The sequence below is a fragment of the Cebus imitator genome, unplaced genomic scaffold, assembly GCF_001604975.1.
Source record: "Cebus imitator isolate Cc_AM_T3 unplaced genomic scaffold, Cebus_imitator-1.0 Scaffold108, whole genome shotgun sequence".
Classification (NCBI taxonomy): domain Eukaryota; kingdom Metazoa; phylum Chordata; class Mammalia; order Primates; family Cebidae; genus Cebus; species Cebus imitator.
The window spans coordinates 4,099,563-4,118,992 of record NW_016107423.1 but is presented as its reverse complement, the minus strand read 5'-3'; the positions used below and the strand labels follow the sequence as shown (position 1 = coordinate 4,118,992).

At 42.3% G+C, this 19,430-nt stretch overlaps 1 protein-coding gene across 6 annotated transcripts in view; it reads left to right on the top strand.

Moving 5' to 3' along the window:
* The window catches only part of DCLK1 (doublecortin like kinase 1), a 357,491-nt gene that overhangs the window by 255,345 nt on the left and 82,716 nt on the right, over positions 1-19,430 (top strand). For 4 of the 6 annotated variants that reach the window (XM_017537960.2, XM_037741824.1, XM_017537961.2 and 1 more), the window contains exons 5-6: positions 961-1,077; positions 17,155-17,249. In XM_017537960.2, the coding sequence (XP_017393449.1) occupies positions 961-1,077; positions 17,155-17,249 (212 nt within the window). Of the gene's footprint in view, positions 1-960; positions 1,078-15,901; positions 16,250-17,154; positions 17,250-19,430 lie in introns of those variants that run through there. The other 2 variants (XM_017537962.1, XM_017537963.1) reach the window with 1 other exon arrangement.

Here is a 19,430-nt window from a genome sequence, read left to right as displayed (position 1 = left end):
TCCTGACTTCAGGTGAGCCACCTACCTCGGCCTCCCAAATTGCTGGGAGTACAGGCATGAGCCACTGTGCCCAGCAGGGGGTATTTTAAAATATACTTTATATTTTCCATCTATAGTGAGCATTGATTATCCTTCCAAGCGTACAATTTTTGTTAATTATTAAAAGCAGTTTCTTGAGAACAAGACGTATAGGTTTGCACAGCATCAGAATTGATCAAGGGAGTCACTAAGAGAGAAATAAAAAGCTCTCTGCCATTTAACGTGTTCAGCATTGAATTTAATGGACATGAGCACTGAGAATTTAGATCTAATGAAAGTGAAGTTGTTTCTTGTCCTCAAGCCACAAACCATTTCACAGACACAATATCAGCTCTGTGGCAGCTTTGTGTGGTGGCACAGGCTGGCAGGACGCCCTCGTTGCAGGGAAATACCACCTCTTCACCAGTTTTACCTCTTCCAAGCAAATGCTGTCATCTCCCACAGATTATAAAGACCCACAACTATCTCTGTGGGGACCCACGACAATAAACTTGGCCCTGTTGTGATGGGTGGAATCTTCCACCACCACATTTCTTGGTTTGTGAGGTTGACCTTGCTTCTAACATTTTCCTTAGAAAGCAAGAACAGTTTATCCTAAGAGATCCATATATATAGATAACTTGAGGGGTGAGAAACCCAAACTCTTTATTAGCCTGCTACTCCTATTACTAGCCAAAATATTATTTTAAGGAAGGTAAACTAGCGGGGGTTGAAGTATTATTTACTTCCATGTCTAAGAAGCTCACCCTGTCCTTCCTCTTTATTTTCTTGGCTCCATTGCTGTAGACAAGAACCCAACTGGTGGGAAGTAGCTGTGACTGTGGATGGTGGTATATTTCTACTTCCAGGTGTATTGTGCGTTTTAAGTTGGTATGTGTGCCACTATCCCATAATGATGTATGGTTGTTGTTCTTTCCCCAGAATGTCGAGTGGTGAAGTCCACTTCTTACACCAAAATAGCTTCATCATCTCGCAGGAGCACCACTAAGAGCCCAGGACCATCCAGGCGCAGCAAGTCGCCTGCCTCCACCAGCTCAGGTAAAGCAACAGAGGAGATCTTGAAGAAACTGCCTTGTTCCTGACACAGGATGAGCAGAGGGTGTGTGAAGCCCAGAGTGTGAGGTTTTTAAGCGAGTGTAGGTTCCGGTTTATAATTTTAGAACATGTTAGAGCGATTGAACAGATTTGCTGGAGTCTAGCATACTGGCTGCAAGAAAAAGCATTGAGCTTCAAAAATGTACTTAGTGAAGACTCAGGAAACCCAAATTTGCCCACAAATAGAAGAACGTTACCGTCTTGTGTCCTTTCTACCACCGAAGTTAATCATTCAGATTCTGAAAGTCTCTGTCAAAGCATTTGTTCCACCTGACACTGGCCTATGAAGAGTTTCCAATTTGTATTTGCTGAACCTTTATTAAACACACTTTGGCTGCGGCATCAGTTTCCTTTCATGGCTCTGGAGCTAAAGGTAGTGAGATTGAGAGGGTAGAGCAGAGATTGCTCCAGGGACCTTGGCCTGAGCCTGCCTGTCAGCGAATTCTAGAGCTGGTGATGGAAAGGCTGTACATGCACAAGATGAGCACCTCAACCCTACCTTCTCCTTTGTGGTCTTAAAACTGACATGAAGTCAGAAAGTGTCTTCTTTATTTGCCTCAGGTGAAGGGTCTGTATCATTATTAAAGGGAATTATTTATTAAATGACACAAATTGTTGAGTGGGAATTATTAAATGATGCAGACGTCAAACTGATTGTTACCTGATTTCATGAAGACAAGAAGCTCTTCTAAATAAGAATAAAGATCTCTGGGGACTACTTGGAGGCCTTCTTTCACTCAGTAGCATGGGCCCTGGGGAGTGTAAAAAGAGCTCTAGGCTGAGGCTGCCTAAGAAGGAACTCTCAATAGCGTGGCTCATTATAGGTCATGGGCCAGCTGCCACCAAGCCCACCTTGGTTTTCTAAGACTCACCTTCCCCTTGGAGTTTTACCATTTACTGCTATTCTCTGGACAGATCTCTGAAGACCACTCCTCTCTGGCTCTCAGCCTAGGGTGGCATAGACGGGCTGCCAATGCCTCCTTCCCCCCAGCGTAGCCTACATCCTAGCCAGTCAGGAAATACATTTCAGAGCATAGCTGGCATTTGAGATGCATCTCGTTTGCCTCTGTCATTTAAGGGCAGGCTGAGAACTCCTCCCTTAGCATGACATTGCTCATCTAGATTGGATGGAGCCCTAAAATGAGGCATTGCTAAAGGATGAGGCAGTAGACTCAAAGCTTAGAGTTCATGAGAGTCACTGGGGAACTTGGCGAAGTTTGTCATCCTGACCCCCACACCCTGAGATTCTGACTCAGGACCTAAACCTGTGTTTCAGCAAGTACTCCAGGTGATTAGGATCTGGGAGTCCATGGCCCACATTTTGAAAAACAGGAGTGAGATTGAGAAGGTGGAGCAGGGATTGCTCCAGTGACCTTGGCCTGAGCCTGCCTCTCACTGGTTCTCAGACTAGCAGCATCGCCATCACCTGAGCACTTGTTAGAACTGCAAAGCCCTGAGCTCCCTCCCCTGAACCACTGAATCAGAAACGCTGGAGCTGGAGCAGGAGCACAGCAGTCTGGATTTTTCCAAGCCCTCCAGCTGATTCCAGTGCACACTTTGAGAAGTAGTGGGTTATAGAAAACAGAAAGGAAATAAATACAGATAATTGTTTGACTCTGGATAATCTGGAGGGAAAGACATGGCTTGTTCATCTTCATTTACTGGCATGACAGAGATGACTTCCTTTCTATCTCCCTGTTTGCCTCCAAGTAGCAATGTCTATCAGTGTCCTTGCAATCCAAGAGCAGACCTTTAGATACCTTGATGTGTAGACCAAGAGAGCAATGAACAAAGGAGGATACCAGATGCTAACTTCCTTTTCTCCCTCCTGGCAATGGCCTGGCTTTAGAAAGTCAGTCACTTGGGAGAAGAGAGAATTTATTTCTGAAGCTAATCCCTTCCCTGGGTTATCAGGGAAAGTCTCTCCCTTCAAGAGAGATACCACCCACACACAGAGAAGAGGACTTTCACAAAATGACAGAGTGATCCTGGAATTGCTGCATGGAAAACTCCCCTGGAAGAACTGAGTTTCTCCAGCTGACAGGTTAATAACTGAGCTCTGTGGAGGATGTTCCGTCTTAACTAAAGAATATTTCTCATTTTCTGTGATTAAATCTGGGCTGTAGGGCTGGGCCTGGTGGCTCACGCCTGTAATCCCAGCACTTTGGGAGGCTGATGGAGGTGGATCACTTGAGGTCAGGAGTTCAAGACCAGCCTGGTCAATGTGGTGAAACCCCATCTCTACTAAAAATACAAAAATTAGCCAGGCATGGTGATGGGCACCTTTAATCCCAACTACTTGGGAGGCTAGGGAAGGAGAATCGCTTGAACCCTGGAGGGTAGAGGTTGCAGTGGGCAGAAGTCATGCCACTGCACTCCAGCCTGGGCAACAGAGCAAGACACTGTCTCAAAACAAATAAAAATAAATAAATAAATCTGGGCTATAGGATGAACTCTTATGGAGCAGGAAAGGAGAACAAAGTCATAAGCCTAGCCAGCCTATTGTCCCTAAAATTTTGGCTACTTAATGCAATCATTGAAGGTTGTGAAAGAGAAAGAGAGCCTATATTAATGAAACCTTATCAGTACTATTAAAAATCATCAATATGAAAAAACAAAATTAGTTCTTGATCCAAACCAACTTTGACTTAAATTTTACTTAACCTTTCCTCTCAGTATGTAAGATGAATAAAAAGACAAATGTGGAGCACATGCATCAGGTGACTAGCCAAATTCTTATGTTTTTTATATTACGGATATTCCAGGAAAATCAATATGCACTGTAGGTTTTAACTTTTTATTGTTTTTAGTTTTCTTGTTAAGAGCTGTAGTTTGTTAGATACTCCTGGAATTAGGTTATGCTTTCTTTCTTTCTCTCTCTCCCTTTCTTTCTTTCTCTTTCTCTCTCTTTCTCTTTCTTTCTTTCTTTCTTTCTTTCTCTTTCTCCTTCCTTCTTTCCTTCATTTCTTCCTTCTCTCTCACCCTTCCTTTCTTCCTTTCTTCATTCCTGCCTTCTTGCCTTCCTGCCTTCCTGCCTTTCTTTTTCTTCTTCTTTCCTTCCCTTCTTCCTTCCTTTCTTTCTTTCTCTCTTTGTTTCTCCTTCTTTCTTTCTTTTCTTTTTTCTTTTCTTATCTTTTCCTTCCTTCCTTCCTTCCTTCTTTCTTTCCTTCTTGTCCCTATAAGTCAATAAAGATAGGGAATGGATCAGATTCTTGTGTACATGTTAAAGAATGGACTCATAGGTCTAATCTTAAAAACATAATTATGCATATAGGCAATAATTTCATTTTAGAATTAGCTGGTAATGTAATCACTATTCAGCATTGTAAGGATTTATATTCATTTCTGAAAAGAAATTTTGGAAACTCAAGAAGATAGGCAAATATATTAAATGCACTTGTATATCACTGCCAACATTTGTAATTATTCCTTTTAAAAGTTTAAAATGGATAGAACGTATTGCCTCAAAATCAACAGGTTGCTCCAAACAAGCATTTGCACATTCTATTGTTTCCTTGAAGTCCTTTTCAACTCTAGTTGAAACCTGGTTGAATTGGCCAGCACTAACTTGGAATCTGTGATAGGTGAGTCATGCCAAGTAGTATCATTTTCATAAAGAAAGTAGAATCCAAACTCATTCTAAAATTAATGTGTTCTTTAAAAATTAGCACTTCAAGGTGCCTTTAACTTCTAGGTCAAAATTAATTATATAGCATTAATCATATTTTGTTTAAGGTGAGCTTTTTATGCATATAAAATTTTCAGCTTGCTGCATTTTGACCTGGAAGAGATAATATGCAACCGTTTGCTGATTATATGAGAACTTACTATGTGCACTGACTATCTCTTGATACTGACTGTTTACCACTTTCCTTTGGATGGTTCCAATTTAGAGGGTCTCACAGAGCAGTCAACTCCCAGTCACAAATGTATGGATTGTGCCAGTGACCTCAGGACCACCTCCTTTCCCTGGAACCAGGCTCAGGGGTTAGGGAGTTCAGCAGTGTTGCCAGTTCTCCTGGAGGCAAGTGCAGTTGCTGGATGTCAGGGAAGCCCCTCTCGCTCGGTGCCCCTCCGCTGCTCTGGCCCGGGTCTCCTTTCCCTACTCAACGATGGCTCTTGGAACCAGTGGAAAGCCATGTCCAATTATCTCTGTATGTATTGCATTTTCTTAAGATAGCCTGTTTATTGTTTTTTATCAATCATAGGGACTCAAACATGAATTGTTTTACTTAAATATTCCATAAACATTGATATTGCCCCAAACCTAACCAACACCTGACTTTTTAATGTTAGAGGATCTTTAGACCGGGCGTGGTGGCTCATGCCTGTAATCCTAGCACTTTGGGAGGCCAAGGTGGGCTGGCGAAACCTGGTCTCTACAAAAAAAAAAAATTACAAAAATTAGCCAGGTATGATGTTTCCTGTGGCTCCTGTGGTCACAGCTCCTCAGGATGGCTTGACCCTGGGAGGCGGGGGTTGCAGTGAGCTGGGAGTGCACCACTGCACTCCAGCCTGAGCGACAGAGTGGCCCTGTCTCAACAACAACAACAACAAACCAACTTTGTTTTCCCCTAAAATATTAACCTAAAGTTTATAGTGATTTCTACTTCAGTGTTTAAATTTCTACCTCCAGTATTCAGTTTCCTATATTACACAGAAATTAGAGCATCTGATAAAGTTAAGATCTGCACAATTTTCAGGCTGTGCTGCTATGAATATAACATGGTTAACTTATATTTACCTGAAACTTTATAGTTCACATACAGCTTTTATTTCTTCAATTTTTTTTGATCCTCCTATTAATTTCCTACCAGCAACCAGGTAAGGCAAGTTATTATTATCTCTGTTTTTAGAAATAAGGATACAGAGGCATTGAACTCTCTGCTTTGCTTTGAGAGTTCAGAATGGCAATTCAGGGCTGGCACCAGGGGCTTCTGGTGTTCTAGACATACAAGGCTGGCAGTCCTTGATACCAGTGTCTTCACCTCCTCTTACTAGAGTTTTGATCTCGAGGAAATAATTAATCTAGTGCCTGGTTTGAGATTGCAATTCACAGCATCACAACATCTTGCAACATAAGCCTAAGTATTAGTCCGTTGGCACCAGGGTTCCAGGAGATGAATGATTTACCCCAACTTCCTGATGTATAGCATTGCTGGACAGAAACCTCCCTTGTAAGTCAACACTAGAACAAGAATGAGAATCCTCTGTAAATCTTCCCTTTGTCCCTTACCCATTTCTCTTTGCAGGACTAAAAGACATTCACAATGATTTATTAATGGTAGGTGTTCATTTACTCTTTCAGAACTATCAGTTACAGACCAACTGGTGTCAGGCATTTGCTAGGCACTAATGATACAGAGATGAAAGAAAATCTCTGTTATCAAGAAGTGTAGGGATCAAGGCATCAGAGATGACATAATTCACATACCTGTTGAATTATGATTAGTCTCCATAATAGAAAAGGCTGAAAGAAGGCAAAGAGAGCTAGCAAAGAGAAACCAGAAGCTTTAGTAACACATGAAAAGAATAAAGAGCCCCCAGACAAATTACATGCTGAGACACTGGAGGATGAATCACTAAGACATTGAGAAATGACTTCTAGCTGCTTCTTAAAGAAATCTAAGAGCATCATAAGGAGTAAAGAGTTTCATATGGGTTGACTTTTCATACATGTGTATATATATAGAACACAGATCTAGTAAAATGTATAAGTTAAAAGTCAAATTCTTTGTTTTCGTTTTTGAGACAGAGTCTCACACTGTCATCCAGGCTGGAGTATAGCGGCAAAGGGGAAATTCTTTTAAGCAATTTTTTTTTATCTGTATAGGGAATTTATAACAAAATAACTCTAAAAATAGAAGGAAATATGCATTAATTTGGTTTTAATGAAGACTAATAAAATTTCAGGTGGCTTTATATTGTTTTCTTAATCTTACGAGTATAAGAAAAGTGTGTTTACTTATCTTGAAGCTTCATAGCTACAGTCCTCCTTAAAACTTACAGATTTCAGATTTTTTATCTTTTCTTGGATTTGGGAAAGCTTTGGAGGCAAGGCATGGTGGCTCACATCAGTACTCCCAGCACTTTGGGAGGCGTAGGCAGGAGGATTGGTTAAGCCCAGGAGTTTGGGACTAACCTAGGCAACATACTGAGATCTGTATCTACAAGAAATTTTAAAACTAGCTAGGCATAGCGGTGCACACCTGTGGTGTTAGCTACTTGGGAGGCTGAGGTGGCACGATCTCTTGAGCCTAGGAGTTTGAGGCTGCAGTGAGCCATGATCACACCACTGCACTCCAGCCTGGATGCCAGAGCGGGACCCCATTCCAAAAAAAAAGAGAGAAAATGGAGTTTTTTTTTGTTTGTTTTAGAGTTTTTATTTCCATTTAAATAGCCAACTTTTTCCTCATAGAATGACACCCTGTATTTAGAATCTCTGTCTGTAAACACATAACAGGCATAACTGAGCCCCAGTGAGTGCCTCATACCTTTCAATTCCAATATGAGATAATGCACTTTCCTGCCCTTCAGAAGCTTATAGACTAGAGTAGAAACATTCATGGCAACAGCCATTCATTCATTCATTCATTCATTCAATATGCGTTGAGAATCTATAGTGAACCAGCGATCTTGGTGCTGGAGATGCAAGGGCAAACATTTGAAAGACGGAAAAGCCAAGTGCCTTAGTTAATGAACACCTACCATGACGAAGCACCATTCTGAACGCCCAGCCTTGAAACTTACTTCTGTGTGATTCCAGAAATCCTGAAGCCTTTTTATTCATGCTATTTAAATTTTACTTTTTTTATGGTTCTATAAAAATATTTTATGCAACATATGTAGATAAGAATCAAAGCTGGGGAAGTGAAGAGAATTTTAATCAGCTCACTAGTCCAGTTTGTCAAATTCTTTTGATTTACATCAAACACCTTCAAAGGCAGATTGCCAGCTATTAATTTTTAGTTCCGTCTTTTCCTTTAGTGTAGAGAATTCAGCCTTATACAGTCTATGGAGAATCTTTTTTGCTTTGGAGCTCCAAGGGAATTGTTGAGAACAAAATGCATCAAGAAAATTGAGAGGTTGGTGATTCATCCCCTGTGTCTTTGGAATTTCTGGCTGCACGTAAGGCTCATCCCTTCTTCCATTTCTCCTTTCTCTGCACCCACCAACTCTTTCTAGTGCTCACCCCAGCAGAACCTCCAAAGATACTCTTCAAAGCTTTGAACCATTATCTTGACTTACTATCTACTTGGGGGAAGCAGCCTATATCAACTGCTTATATAAATTTCTCACTGTTAATGCCCCAGGTCGATTCAATCTCCCCTGAGTATCTACTGTGTTCCAGGCATGCATCAGATCCCGAGTGCAAAGACGATTAAACCACAGTCCTTGCCTTCAAGTTGCTTATATTATAGTTGGGAAAGAAACATACACAGTCATATGTTGCTTAATAATAGGGATGTGTTCTGAGAAATGTGTTATTAGGCAACTTTCCCATCGTGCAAACATCCTGGAGTGTACATACACTAACCTGGAGGGTAAAGCCTGCTACACAAGTGGCTATGTGATATGGCCTATTTCTCTTAGGCTATAAACCTATACAGTATGTTACTATACTGAATATTCTAGCAATTATAACCAATGATAAGTATTTATACATCTAAACAGATGTAAACATAGAAAGGGTGCAGTGAAGATGCGGTATTATAATCTTGTGGGGCCGTCATCTGATACGTGATCCATTGTTGACCAAAACACTGTTATGTGGTACTGGACTGTATGCCATGTAACCATAACAGTGTAATAAGTGCCGTGATGACCTAGAGGAAATGGGTTAGATCTCATTAATGGGATCAGAGAGCTCTTCCAAGAGAAAAGGATTTATAAATTCAAATGTAAAGAAGGGCCAGGAGGGCATTCCCTCTGATGCGAGGTAAGGCACAAAGACATGAAACCATATGGCATAGTTAGGGAATAGTTGCTGGTTCAATAAAAATGCAGGATAGAATTCTAAAAAAGAGTTGGAAAGATGGTGGTAGCCCAGTTGGTTGTGGTCAAATTGCGCAGGGTCGTGGAAGTATGTTTGTGCTGCAAGTTGTAGGTATTATGAAGTAAAAGGGGATTTTTTGCAATGCCATGAAAGATCACATTTGAGTTTTGGAAACAGTGGCACAGGGATAGAAAAAAACATTACACATAAAAGTCCAAGGGCCAGGAAGGCTCTATGAGGCCATTGCAATTATCCTGGAAAGAAATTGTCAAGACAGATCCGAAAGAGCATCGTTGGGAATCGGGGAGACCTCAAAGGGAAATGAAACCAGAAACTTAACTGGATTTGTGACTAGAAGAAGAGAGGAATCAGAGATAGGAAGCAGGTTTGTCGGGTGAGGAGGGGTAGGGAATGAGTTTCATTTTAGGCATATGGAGTGTGAGGTGATTCAGAAATTTCCATAAGCAATTGGAAATAAATAACTGTGTGTAAGTCAGGAGATTTGAGCTAACAATGTGTATTTGGGAGACCCTGGTATATGGTAGTGATTTGAATAATGGAAACATAAGGTACTTCCCTGCTGCCTTAACAAGAGATTTGTAAAGATGAAAATGGAACCATGGGGGAAGGCAGCATTTCTAAGAGCTATCAGCAGAAGCAGAGAAAAACAATGAGAGCACAGGGACAGAAGTCAAAGGGACAGAAACTTTAGAGATGAAGGAAGGGGCAGAAATGCTTGATGGTGAAATGTCAGCTAGCATGATAACTGAATGGGGATCACAGCATTCCCGGTGAGGACACCACTGTGGCCTATGAAGGAACGGGCAAAACCAGATGGCAGGGGGACCTGGTCTGGGAGTGTCATTCATGGTGGTCACCATGGGTCCTCTTCCAGGCTGGCTCCAGGCTTTACTCAGGCAGGGGCAGTTCTGCAGCAGTTGGTTTGTAGGGATCAGCCCCAGGACCTTCATGCACCCTGACCCTTGGTGCTTGTGGTCCCCACTTCAGTGGTCATAGCCTCTTCTTGGATCCCAGCTGATAGGGATCAGATCCAAAAATTTCCTAATTTTACATCACAGGACTCTAGGTGGTCTTTTTTCATTGTTGAATTAAATTTTTTTTCTTGTACCCCAAATTATCACCTACCCTTTTCTCCCCACCCCATCCACCCTCAGTGCATCACTGTTCTCTCTTTGGTGATGCCATCACTAGCTGGCCTTCTCCCACCTTATCTTACATCTGCTCTGGGCACCAATGTCCAACCTGCTGCCATCACTTGTCTGACAAAGTCTGAACTCGTTCTCAAGTGAAAGACGTCTTCCTTTCCAGCCATGTCTCCCATTTTTTCTCTGGACCCCTGCTCCAACCTAGAAACTAATTTAAATTGTCTCTTCCACCTCATCCCTTTATTCCTCTCACTTGGCCTAGCTAGAATGTCTTCCTCTGTCTCTTCAGCTCTCTAGGGCCCACTCACCTAATTTGGCCCTGCAGACCTCTGCCATGTTCCCGGATAACCTCGCTGTCCAGGGTCTTCCCCAGCCCTGCAGTCTTGCAGCAGCTGATTCACAGATGACAGGTTGTACCACCCTGCTCAGTTGTAAGGTCTCTGAGAGAGGGGGTTCTTTGTGCATATGACAGTGACTATGAGTTCATGGTAAGTACTGGGTAAATGTTGACCACGTGAAAGAATTGAGAAATACTAGGAGCTGCTGCCTAAATTTCCTGAGGTTCGAAGCCTTTCATAAATATTTATTTTAAAAATTAATTCTCGAGCTATGTCCCTTTCTCCCTTTCCTCTGTTCCTGGGTCTCCTCCTTCCCATTATTCTCAGTAGATGGTTTCTTTGAATTGGACCCGTTGTCTCAGTTCAAGAAGAGAAAACAGACATAGAGAAAACTAGGGCTCCATCTCACCTATTAGGTGAGAACCCAGGAAGCTAAAATTAGAGAAAAAGTATTTCTTCTTCCCTCTGTTAAGTAGTTGTTTCTTTTCTCAGGGTCTCAACTGACTCTCTATGCACCCCCCAGCCCTTGCATTTTTTTTTTCTTCTCAATAATGTGGCAAGCAAGGAACAAAAGCTGAGAAAGAGATTTTAGGGAATCAACAGCCTACACCATGATTAGGGAGTAAAGAGAGTCTAAGGCAGGAAGCCAGATCTCCCTGGCAGCATGCCTGAACCACCATCCCCAAACCCAAGGACACACACATATATGCAAACACGTTCTCTCCCCAAATCTTGACAAGCGCAGCACCAGAAATAAATGAGCCTCCATAAGGGCTAAAAGAAGACAGGAAAACGGTAAGGTGGATTTCACGTCCAAAGAGTTGCACATCTTGTAGTTAGATAGTCTCACTTGGAGATTTCTCTGATTTCAGAACCAATTTAAGACACTTAATAACATTCAACTTTCACTTGGTATCTGAGACTTTGAAGAACCCAACTGCAAAAAGAAGGGTTAATCTACCTATGAGTGGAAAGTCATTTAAAAGGAGCAATGAATTTGTAAGAATAAGCCAATTCCATACTCTAGAATTTTTAAAGTAGCTTCGATATTTAATCATAAGCATCTTGAGGACAGACAGCAGTAAGAATCTAGCATGTACTAAGTGTATACTACGTGTGCTGATTAGTTGGTGTCTAGGGCCCTGTACACGTGGCTCCAATTAATGAAAATGAGTGGGCTCACCTGTCTGAAATGATGAAGGAAAAAGTGGATCTGCACACTTCTTAAGGAGTGTTATTCAACAATGCACTGTGACCAATATGTGCTGCTGAATCCCTGACAGGCTTAGGTGACAGCTGCATTGAAATAAAGGACTGTCATGCACCATTGGGAGGGATAGAAGTCAGCTCTGCAGTGAGACTTCTTCCACAGCTCTTTGGTGGCCAGTGATGTTAATTGATCATTGTGGTATCGGTGAATGACCCATTCTGAAATTGAGCACTTCTCATTCAAGAGTAACAAGCACAGCAAAGGAAGATATTTCCTATTTTTTAAAATAAGAAAACGTACCCAGACAGATATAAGCAAAGGAAACCAGAACTGGCTAAAGGCAGTGGTTCTAATGAGTTCTTTACTGATTCAGAGTTTAGTGGATTCAGATTGAAATGATTAATTGTTCAACCCTGGTTGGCTATTTAACAACAACCATGTTAAGTTGAATTGTTCACATTCAAGATAAAGAATTGTTTAATAAGGGCTTCTGAAAAATAATGCCATTTTAAGTCGAATTTTAATAAGTGATATTAAATAAGTAACAAAGCCTTTTTTATTGGCACTCAGAGACTTCTGGCATTACAGAGTAAAAACCAAGTGAGCTCAATACATCTGTCAAACTAACTTATGAAAGAAAATTATTTATCCCAGCAGTGATTCAACAAGAAGGTGTGTAATGCTCTCTGGATATCAGGTATCATTGTAAGAAATTCCTAATGCTCTTCTGCATGGCGAAGAGGCAGAGTCTGAACAGAGCTCTGACCCTAAGAATACAGGCTGTTCCCAATGTTCAGACACACTGTGTTCCAAAAACGTTTGATTATAAATGACTTGTCTGGCACTTGAGTTTCATTTTTCTAGAGATGGCAATGCAAGTAGAAGCACTGAGCCCAGTGGTTTTATTAGGTTGGTGCAAAAGTAATCGCAGTTTTTGCTTTTTTTTTTTTTTTGAGACGGAGTTTCACTCTTGTTACCCAGGCTGGAGTGCAATGGCGCGATCTCGGCTCACCGCAACCTCCGCCTCCTGGGTTCAGGCAATTCTCCTGCCTCAGCCGCCTGAGTAGCTGGGATTACAGGCACGCACCACCATGCCCAGCTGATTTTTTTTATATTTTTAGTAGAGACGGGGTTTCACCATGTTGACCAGGCTGGTCTCGATCTCTTGACCTTGTGATCCACCCGCCTCGGCCTCCCAAAGTGCTGGGATTACAGGCTTGAGCCACCGCGCCTGGCAGTTTTTGCTTTTAATGCAAAAACTGTGATTACTTTTGCAACAACCTTACCTAAGGGAAGCAGATCTGAGTGTCCCAGTGGTAGAGAGAGAAGCCTAGGCATCCTGAACCCTGCAGATGCAAGGAGAGTTCTGGACATGCCCTGAGGTGCCAGGATTGGCCACTCATGGGAAAAGTGTCAAGTTTTTTGAGTAAGACCTAAATGAAATCCAGTTTTAGCTCTGCCACCTTCCAGCTGTTTGTCTTTGGACAAGTTACCCCACTAAATCTGTTTCTTCATCTAAAACAGAAAACATTGCGCCAACATATATGGCAGGACTGGCGTCATCTAAGGTGCTTCCATCCAAAGTGTCTGAATTCTCTATGTCCTTGCAGACATGCTCCCTTTGTAGTCTTCTACAGCCAATCAATTACCAAGTTCTGTAGTTTTCACCTCTTGCATGTCTCCAGAACGTTTCCATTTACCTCCACCCGCATGACACTACCTTAGATCAGCCACGTCAGCCTCTCTACCAGAGGACCCTTAAACGTGCCCTACTCTCTCCTACCTTGACATTCTCCTTGCACCCAGTATTGTTTCCCACAGATCCATTCTTGGCAGGGCAAGAGCGCTGAAGAGCATTTCCAAAGGCAAGCCTGATCCTGTGGCTCCTGCTTAAAATCTTTTTTTTTTCTTTTGGCTTCTCATTGCCCTTTGGATAAAAACCAAACTCCTTCACATGAATTTTAAAGCCCTGCTCACTATGCAGCCCCTGCCTCCATCTCATTCCTGACACTCCTCCCCCTCCAACCCTCATACTTGCTGTACTAACTTATTGAAGTCTTTTCAATACACCACACTGTCCTCCTTTCTTGCATCCAGACCTGAAATGGGATCCCTGGGCTGAGGACACTTTCTCTTCATTGTGCCCTCCGTGCTTCACCAGGCTAACTCCCGCATCCACTGCCCTCTCTGAAGGGCATAGGCCAACCCTCAATCTCTTGGTTCTTAGGATTCCAGTTGCAACACCCAATACTTCTGTTGATGGCTGTTGTGATAACTTGATTCTTGTCTTCTTAGTTTAAAAGAATTTAAACAAGAGACACACAGCAAAGAAGATGCAGCAGAGAGTCATTCATTGCAAAAAAAAAAAAAGAGTATTTTGAAAGTTAGATGCAGAATAGACAATAAACCTTGAGAGACAGTTCAGGGTGGGCTGCTCGTAAGAGCGAGGCAGTATTGGTTATTGCTGGAGAAACCCCTTTTATGGGACTCTTACATGATAATTCATAAGGAGGCGGGAAGAGGTGTTGCTAGTAAGCATGTTCTAGGTAGTCCTCTGGGTGCACAACAGCAGTAGCTGTACGTGCGTGTTCATACATCATATCTCATTAGCATCTTAAATCTCCACTCAAGTGTGTGTTTTTTACTATAAATGAGCAAAGGGTCAGTTTGAGGACATGCTCTAGAGAAGAGACAGTCCCTACTGAAGATAGCTTTGCTTAAATGAGCTCAGTTACGATGAGAATGACAAGGCTTATTGTGTTGGCTGGGAGGTCACCACCATTGCTGCATCCTGAGAACGTGGTTACCTCCTTGACTCTCTGTCCTGCCTCACTTCCCCCTCTCAAAACACTTTATTGTAATTACTAGCTTAGTTCGCTGATTTCCCTGTAGGCTAGAAGGCTGGCACAGTAAGGCAAGGTAGAGTAAGAGTGCAGGTTTTGAACTGCCTAGGTTAGGCATGGACATGCCCTGGAGTGCTAGGGCCAGCCACTCATTTGGGTTCTGTTCCATATTTGCTCATCAAATGACTCACGATCTGTAAGCCTCAATTTCCTCACCTGAAAAATGGGCGGATATGATATTGCCAATCTTATAGAGTTATTGTGTGCGTTAAATGATGTAATATACATACATCATTTAAGCATGTATGTGCATATATAAAAGGTTTAAGTGCATTGACTGGTGCATAGAAATGCCTTCCATAAACCGAGATACACATATAATGGATACTTAACTAAATACGTACAAGCTTTTATTGTTTTGTTTTGCTTTTTAAAGCAAGGTATTCCTAAAACTGTTTTCTTGTGAGTCCTTTGTCTCTTTTTCTTCATTTTCCATTAGCTGGATAAAATCAGAGTCTCAAAGTAAAAAGTGTTAACACTGTGTTTGCTTCCCTATTTGCTCATATTTACCCCCAATCTATGTAGCCTTTAGGTATGGCATAAAGATGTGCATTAGAATGCGGGTGGGCAAAGAAAATGTCATATTCACAAAATGTGTTCTCCAGCCAACCAGTAGGGCATCCCTTACTAGTTGTAGACTCTGCTTCTGCCCTTTGGTCCTTGTCTATTTCTCAGCCCCTTCCTTAGAGGCTACTGGCTGGGAAGGCTAATGTGGTGAGGTCCAAGCATGAGGTTCACCCAGCAAAGACAGAACAGTGGCATGCAAGCAGATTAAAGCATTCTCAGCTTTCCAGTTCACTCTGCAAAAAAAAAAAAAAAAAAAAAAAAAAAAAAAAAAAAGTCATAGCTTTTTCAGCTTCTATTTTTAGGAGTCTCCAAATACATTTCAAAAGCAAAACTACAAATTAATGCAGCATGGAGTATGTGACATTTTTTAAGGTCTTTGGAGGAGATGGCAAAACAAGGAGTTTCCCACTTTCCAGGGTTGTAAGTTTTTGGAAAAACATCGAGTGTGAAAAATCAATAAACATCCTACCTTGCCACTGAATTGTGTGAGGGTTTCCTGATCACCTGGTAGTCACCGGGCTTTAGAAGAGTTATTGTCATTTCGATTTTCCGATGAGTCACTAGGTCTCTTGCCCCAGGGCCACTTCATTATGATTCAGTGCAAAGTACTGACTGCGCTGGGGCTTCCGGGAGGGAGTGGTATCGGGATGGGGGTTGCTGTTGGCATGAGGCTTAATTGACACCTTTGATGTAGCCTAAGACAGAACCTGCACCTCCCACTGCTCTTGGGAGACGTCAGCTTTACGCAGAAAAGGCATCTGCTGATGAATCCTGCATCTCATTCAGCCTGCTCTGGGAGCAGCCTTAGCCATCCTTAAACTCATCCAACCGTTTCCCGTTTCCGCGGGTGCTTGGCTTAGTGCTGAGAAGGGATTCCGCCCTTGCTATTGTCAGGTCCAGCACTAAGACTGTGTCCATGTTAGAACTCATAGAAGGTAAGTGAAATCCATTACTGCTCTCCCTTGTGGAAAGCGTTTATTTTGCACCCTCAAGAATCTATGTGTCTCCTGGTTAATTCTACTTCACTGACTGTGGGGCTGTAATGTCATTTTTACAGGTAAAATAGAGGCAACCTGCTGCATCTTTATAAAACCATGTCTTTAAGTGTTTCATCTGTTCTTAGAGGTGGTGTTACTTAGAGAAAAGAATTACTTACTTGAGTTCTGTGGCTTTAGTGCAGTTTAGTGAAAATGTGCTTAAAACTCTTGAGAACTGGGTAGAATTCCAGTGATCTGAACTTGTTAGCAGTTTTTCTTTTCAAAGGCAGCAAAGAGAAACTGTGAGGAGTTTCTGTCTGTGACTAGTGACTGTCCTGTTCAAGGCAGGTCCATCAGAATCAGGTTAGGGGTATGACAAGACACAAGTGGAAGCAGGACATTTTTCTAGAAGTGAGTTATTAATTATACAAATACATACCAGGTCACTGGAATGGTCACTGGTGATCTGTGCTTATATTTATTCCTGCTGGGTAGTACTAGGTGGCTAAACTGAAGTTAAGGATGAATCTCATTGAAAGTGTCTCAGGACCTTACTCACATTTCTGAACTCCCTGCTGGCACAGTTAAAGGCATCCTTAATACATTCATCAGGAAAGTTGTGAAAGGCAGATCTTAAAAAATTACTGTGTAACCTACTGCTATATGAAACACAGGATTAGCAAAATGGTGACTCTCCGAAGGCTACTCCCCAAAGCTCTTCCTCAGTGTACACATGTGGAAGGGTGTCTAGAGTTCTAGTAGATGGCTCTCTATATAATTGTTTGTTTCTTGCAGAAGATGATTTGTCATGAAAAGTATTTAACGTGTCATTTTTCTCTGTGTGTGATTCTTTGTGTTTCTAGTTAATGGAACCCCTGGTAGTCAGCTCTCTACTCCGCGTTCAGGCAAGTCGCCAAGCCCGTCACCCACCAGCCCAGGAAGCCTGCGGAAGCAGAGGGTAAGGAAATAAGCAAGCTGCTTGCTTCAGACCTGTCTCGCAGCCTCGCTGCAGAGTGGTACAGGTGCCAGCAAATCGTGCTGCTCATCTCTAGGCAATATCTAAGCTAGAACAGGAGGCTACCTTTGGTGGGGGTGGTGGTGGCTTATTGCTGTGGTTTAGCTAGAACTCAGGGCTGTTAGCTTCTCTATAACCTTGTCCAAATCTTACGTCTGAGAAGAATGCACCTTTGCTACTTCACTTTCACATACTCTTTATGTTCTGAATGCACAGGCTTTGTTAGCACTAGTTTGTAAGCCTTTTGAGTTGTGATGAGTTTTATTAGATCTCATCATTGATCACCAGCCCCTTAAGGGAACGAATAAGCGCTGTGAATGGAGGGGAGGGCCCTGGTGGAAAATTGCTTCTGGTACTGATAGGGCCCCAGAGCAGCAGAGGGTCCATGAGGCAGAGGGTGGGAACCTATGACATGTGCTTTTGTGGATGAAACCCACATTGAGCACCTTTTCATCACTGCTTGCTTTTATGGAGAATTTGGCTGAGCTTCGAAACCACAGTGAAAAAGTTACTGGAAACAGTGTTAGCTTCTCCACACTAAGGAAGAGGTGAGAGTTAGCACTTGTTTCAGGATGGAGAGACTCCTGTTCTTATCCTGTCACAGCGTGCACTGTTTGTCTCTTCCAGTAATACCAAGGGAAAAATGAAAGTAGTGGGATGGGGCAAAGGGGGAACTACAATGCCCAAAACGGAAAGCCCTTTATGGTCCTGATTTCAGATGTGAGGTGGGGGAATGTGTGCTCTTAGGAGGTTTTAGTGCTCACCGAACATTTTAGCAAGTGAGGACGCCTTGCAGTCTACCACACTCAAATGCTGGATTCTTGAGTTTGGTTTCTTTTATTGTGTGTTTTAAAATGAGACTTTCTAAGTTCCAAAAACTTGGTTGTCATCCAGGATGGAAGGCCCTGTCTTCAAGATTTCTGCACAGGTTGTGCCTTTAGGCTGCCAGACGTCCAAGAGTGTGGGGCAGGGAGATTCAGTTGGTCCCCAGCTCCTTTGAGCCTGTCGCACCAAATATCAAGTTTGGTTATCTTTCTCCACTGGTTGACCTGGCATCAGGCGGAGCTTGTCTTGAGTGTTTCATGACGCCTAAGATTTGACACCAGCTTGTCCACTGAATGGCCGTGTTATCTTAGATAAATCTATTATGTTTTCTGGGCATCTGTTGGAAACACCAAACAAAACGAGTGGCCTCTTTCCAGATAGAAAGCCCAATAATTCTATTCTGTTTCCATTTGAGTGTTTTTCACTATGGTTTCTTTTTGGCCACAGTCTAATTTGGAATTTTAAGGTCTTAGACTCATTTGTGAACAACTCAAAGAATTGGCCGAATTCATTTTCTCTCCTGAAGGCCTGTCCTTGACTGGAGGAAGAGCTGGTGGGTCATTCTTTCCTTGTAAACGTCACCCAGCGAGGCTTCAGTCTATAGGCACCGCCATTAGCTACAGCGCGGGAAGGGCCCTCATTCTGAGAACATTCTCTCTCTTCAAGTGTATGCTTTGGAGAGTATACCTAGCATAGAAATCTGTCTTTATTCTTTGAGCTAATGAAACTCAGATGAAGGAATTATTGGTGTAATTTATGCTTAATTGTTGAGATAAAGAGCGAGAATTCCCACTGCAGATGGGAGCTTCTCTCCCTGTTTGTTTATTGTGGAGACTCCATCTTAGGGATGTAAAGCTGTGCTCAGATGTCTCTTTCTTGGCAGAATGGGGCTAGAATTCGCTTCTTTTGCTTTCTGTATTTCTGCTTCAGTATAATTTTGTCCAATTGAGGCAGAAAATTTCCATTCAGCAGTGTGGCTATTGGCTTATATAATTAACATTTCCAGCACATGGGGAATGATTATATGGTATGGCTTTCTTATAGATTCTTCATTTTACCATTTAAATGATCAGTGCAAACACCATACTTCAGAGAAAAAACAATCCCATTTGTTTTAGGAGGATAAAGGGTTTATACCATCTGAAAACATTTACTGAGCACATGTTGTGAGCAGGGCAGTGGATATATTCTAAGACAGTTCCATTTCCAAGCTTTTGAATTTAGGCCATAAATGAATGTCCCCGTCCATGTACTGTGTCAGTGCATGAAGGCATTCCCAGCTGCTTTAGCCAGAGGAGC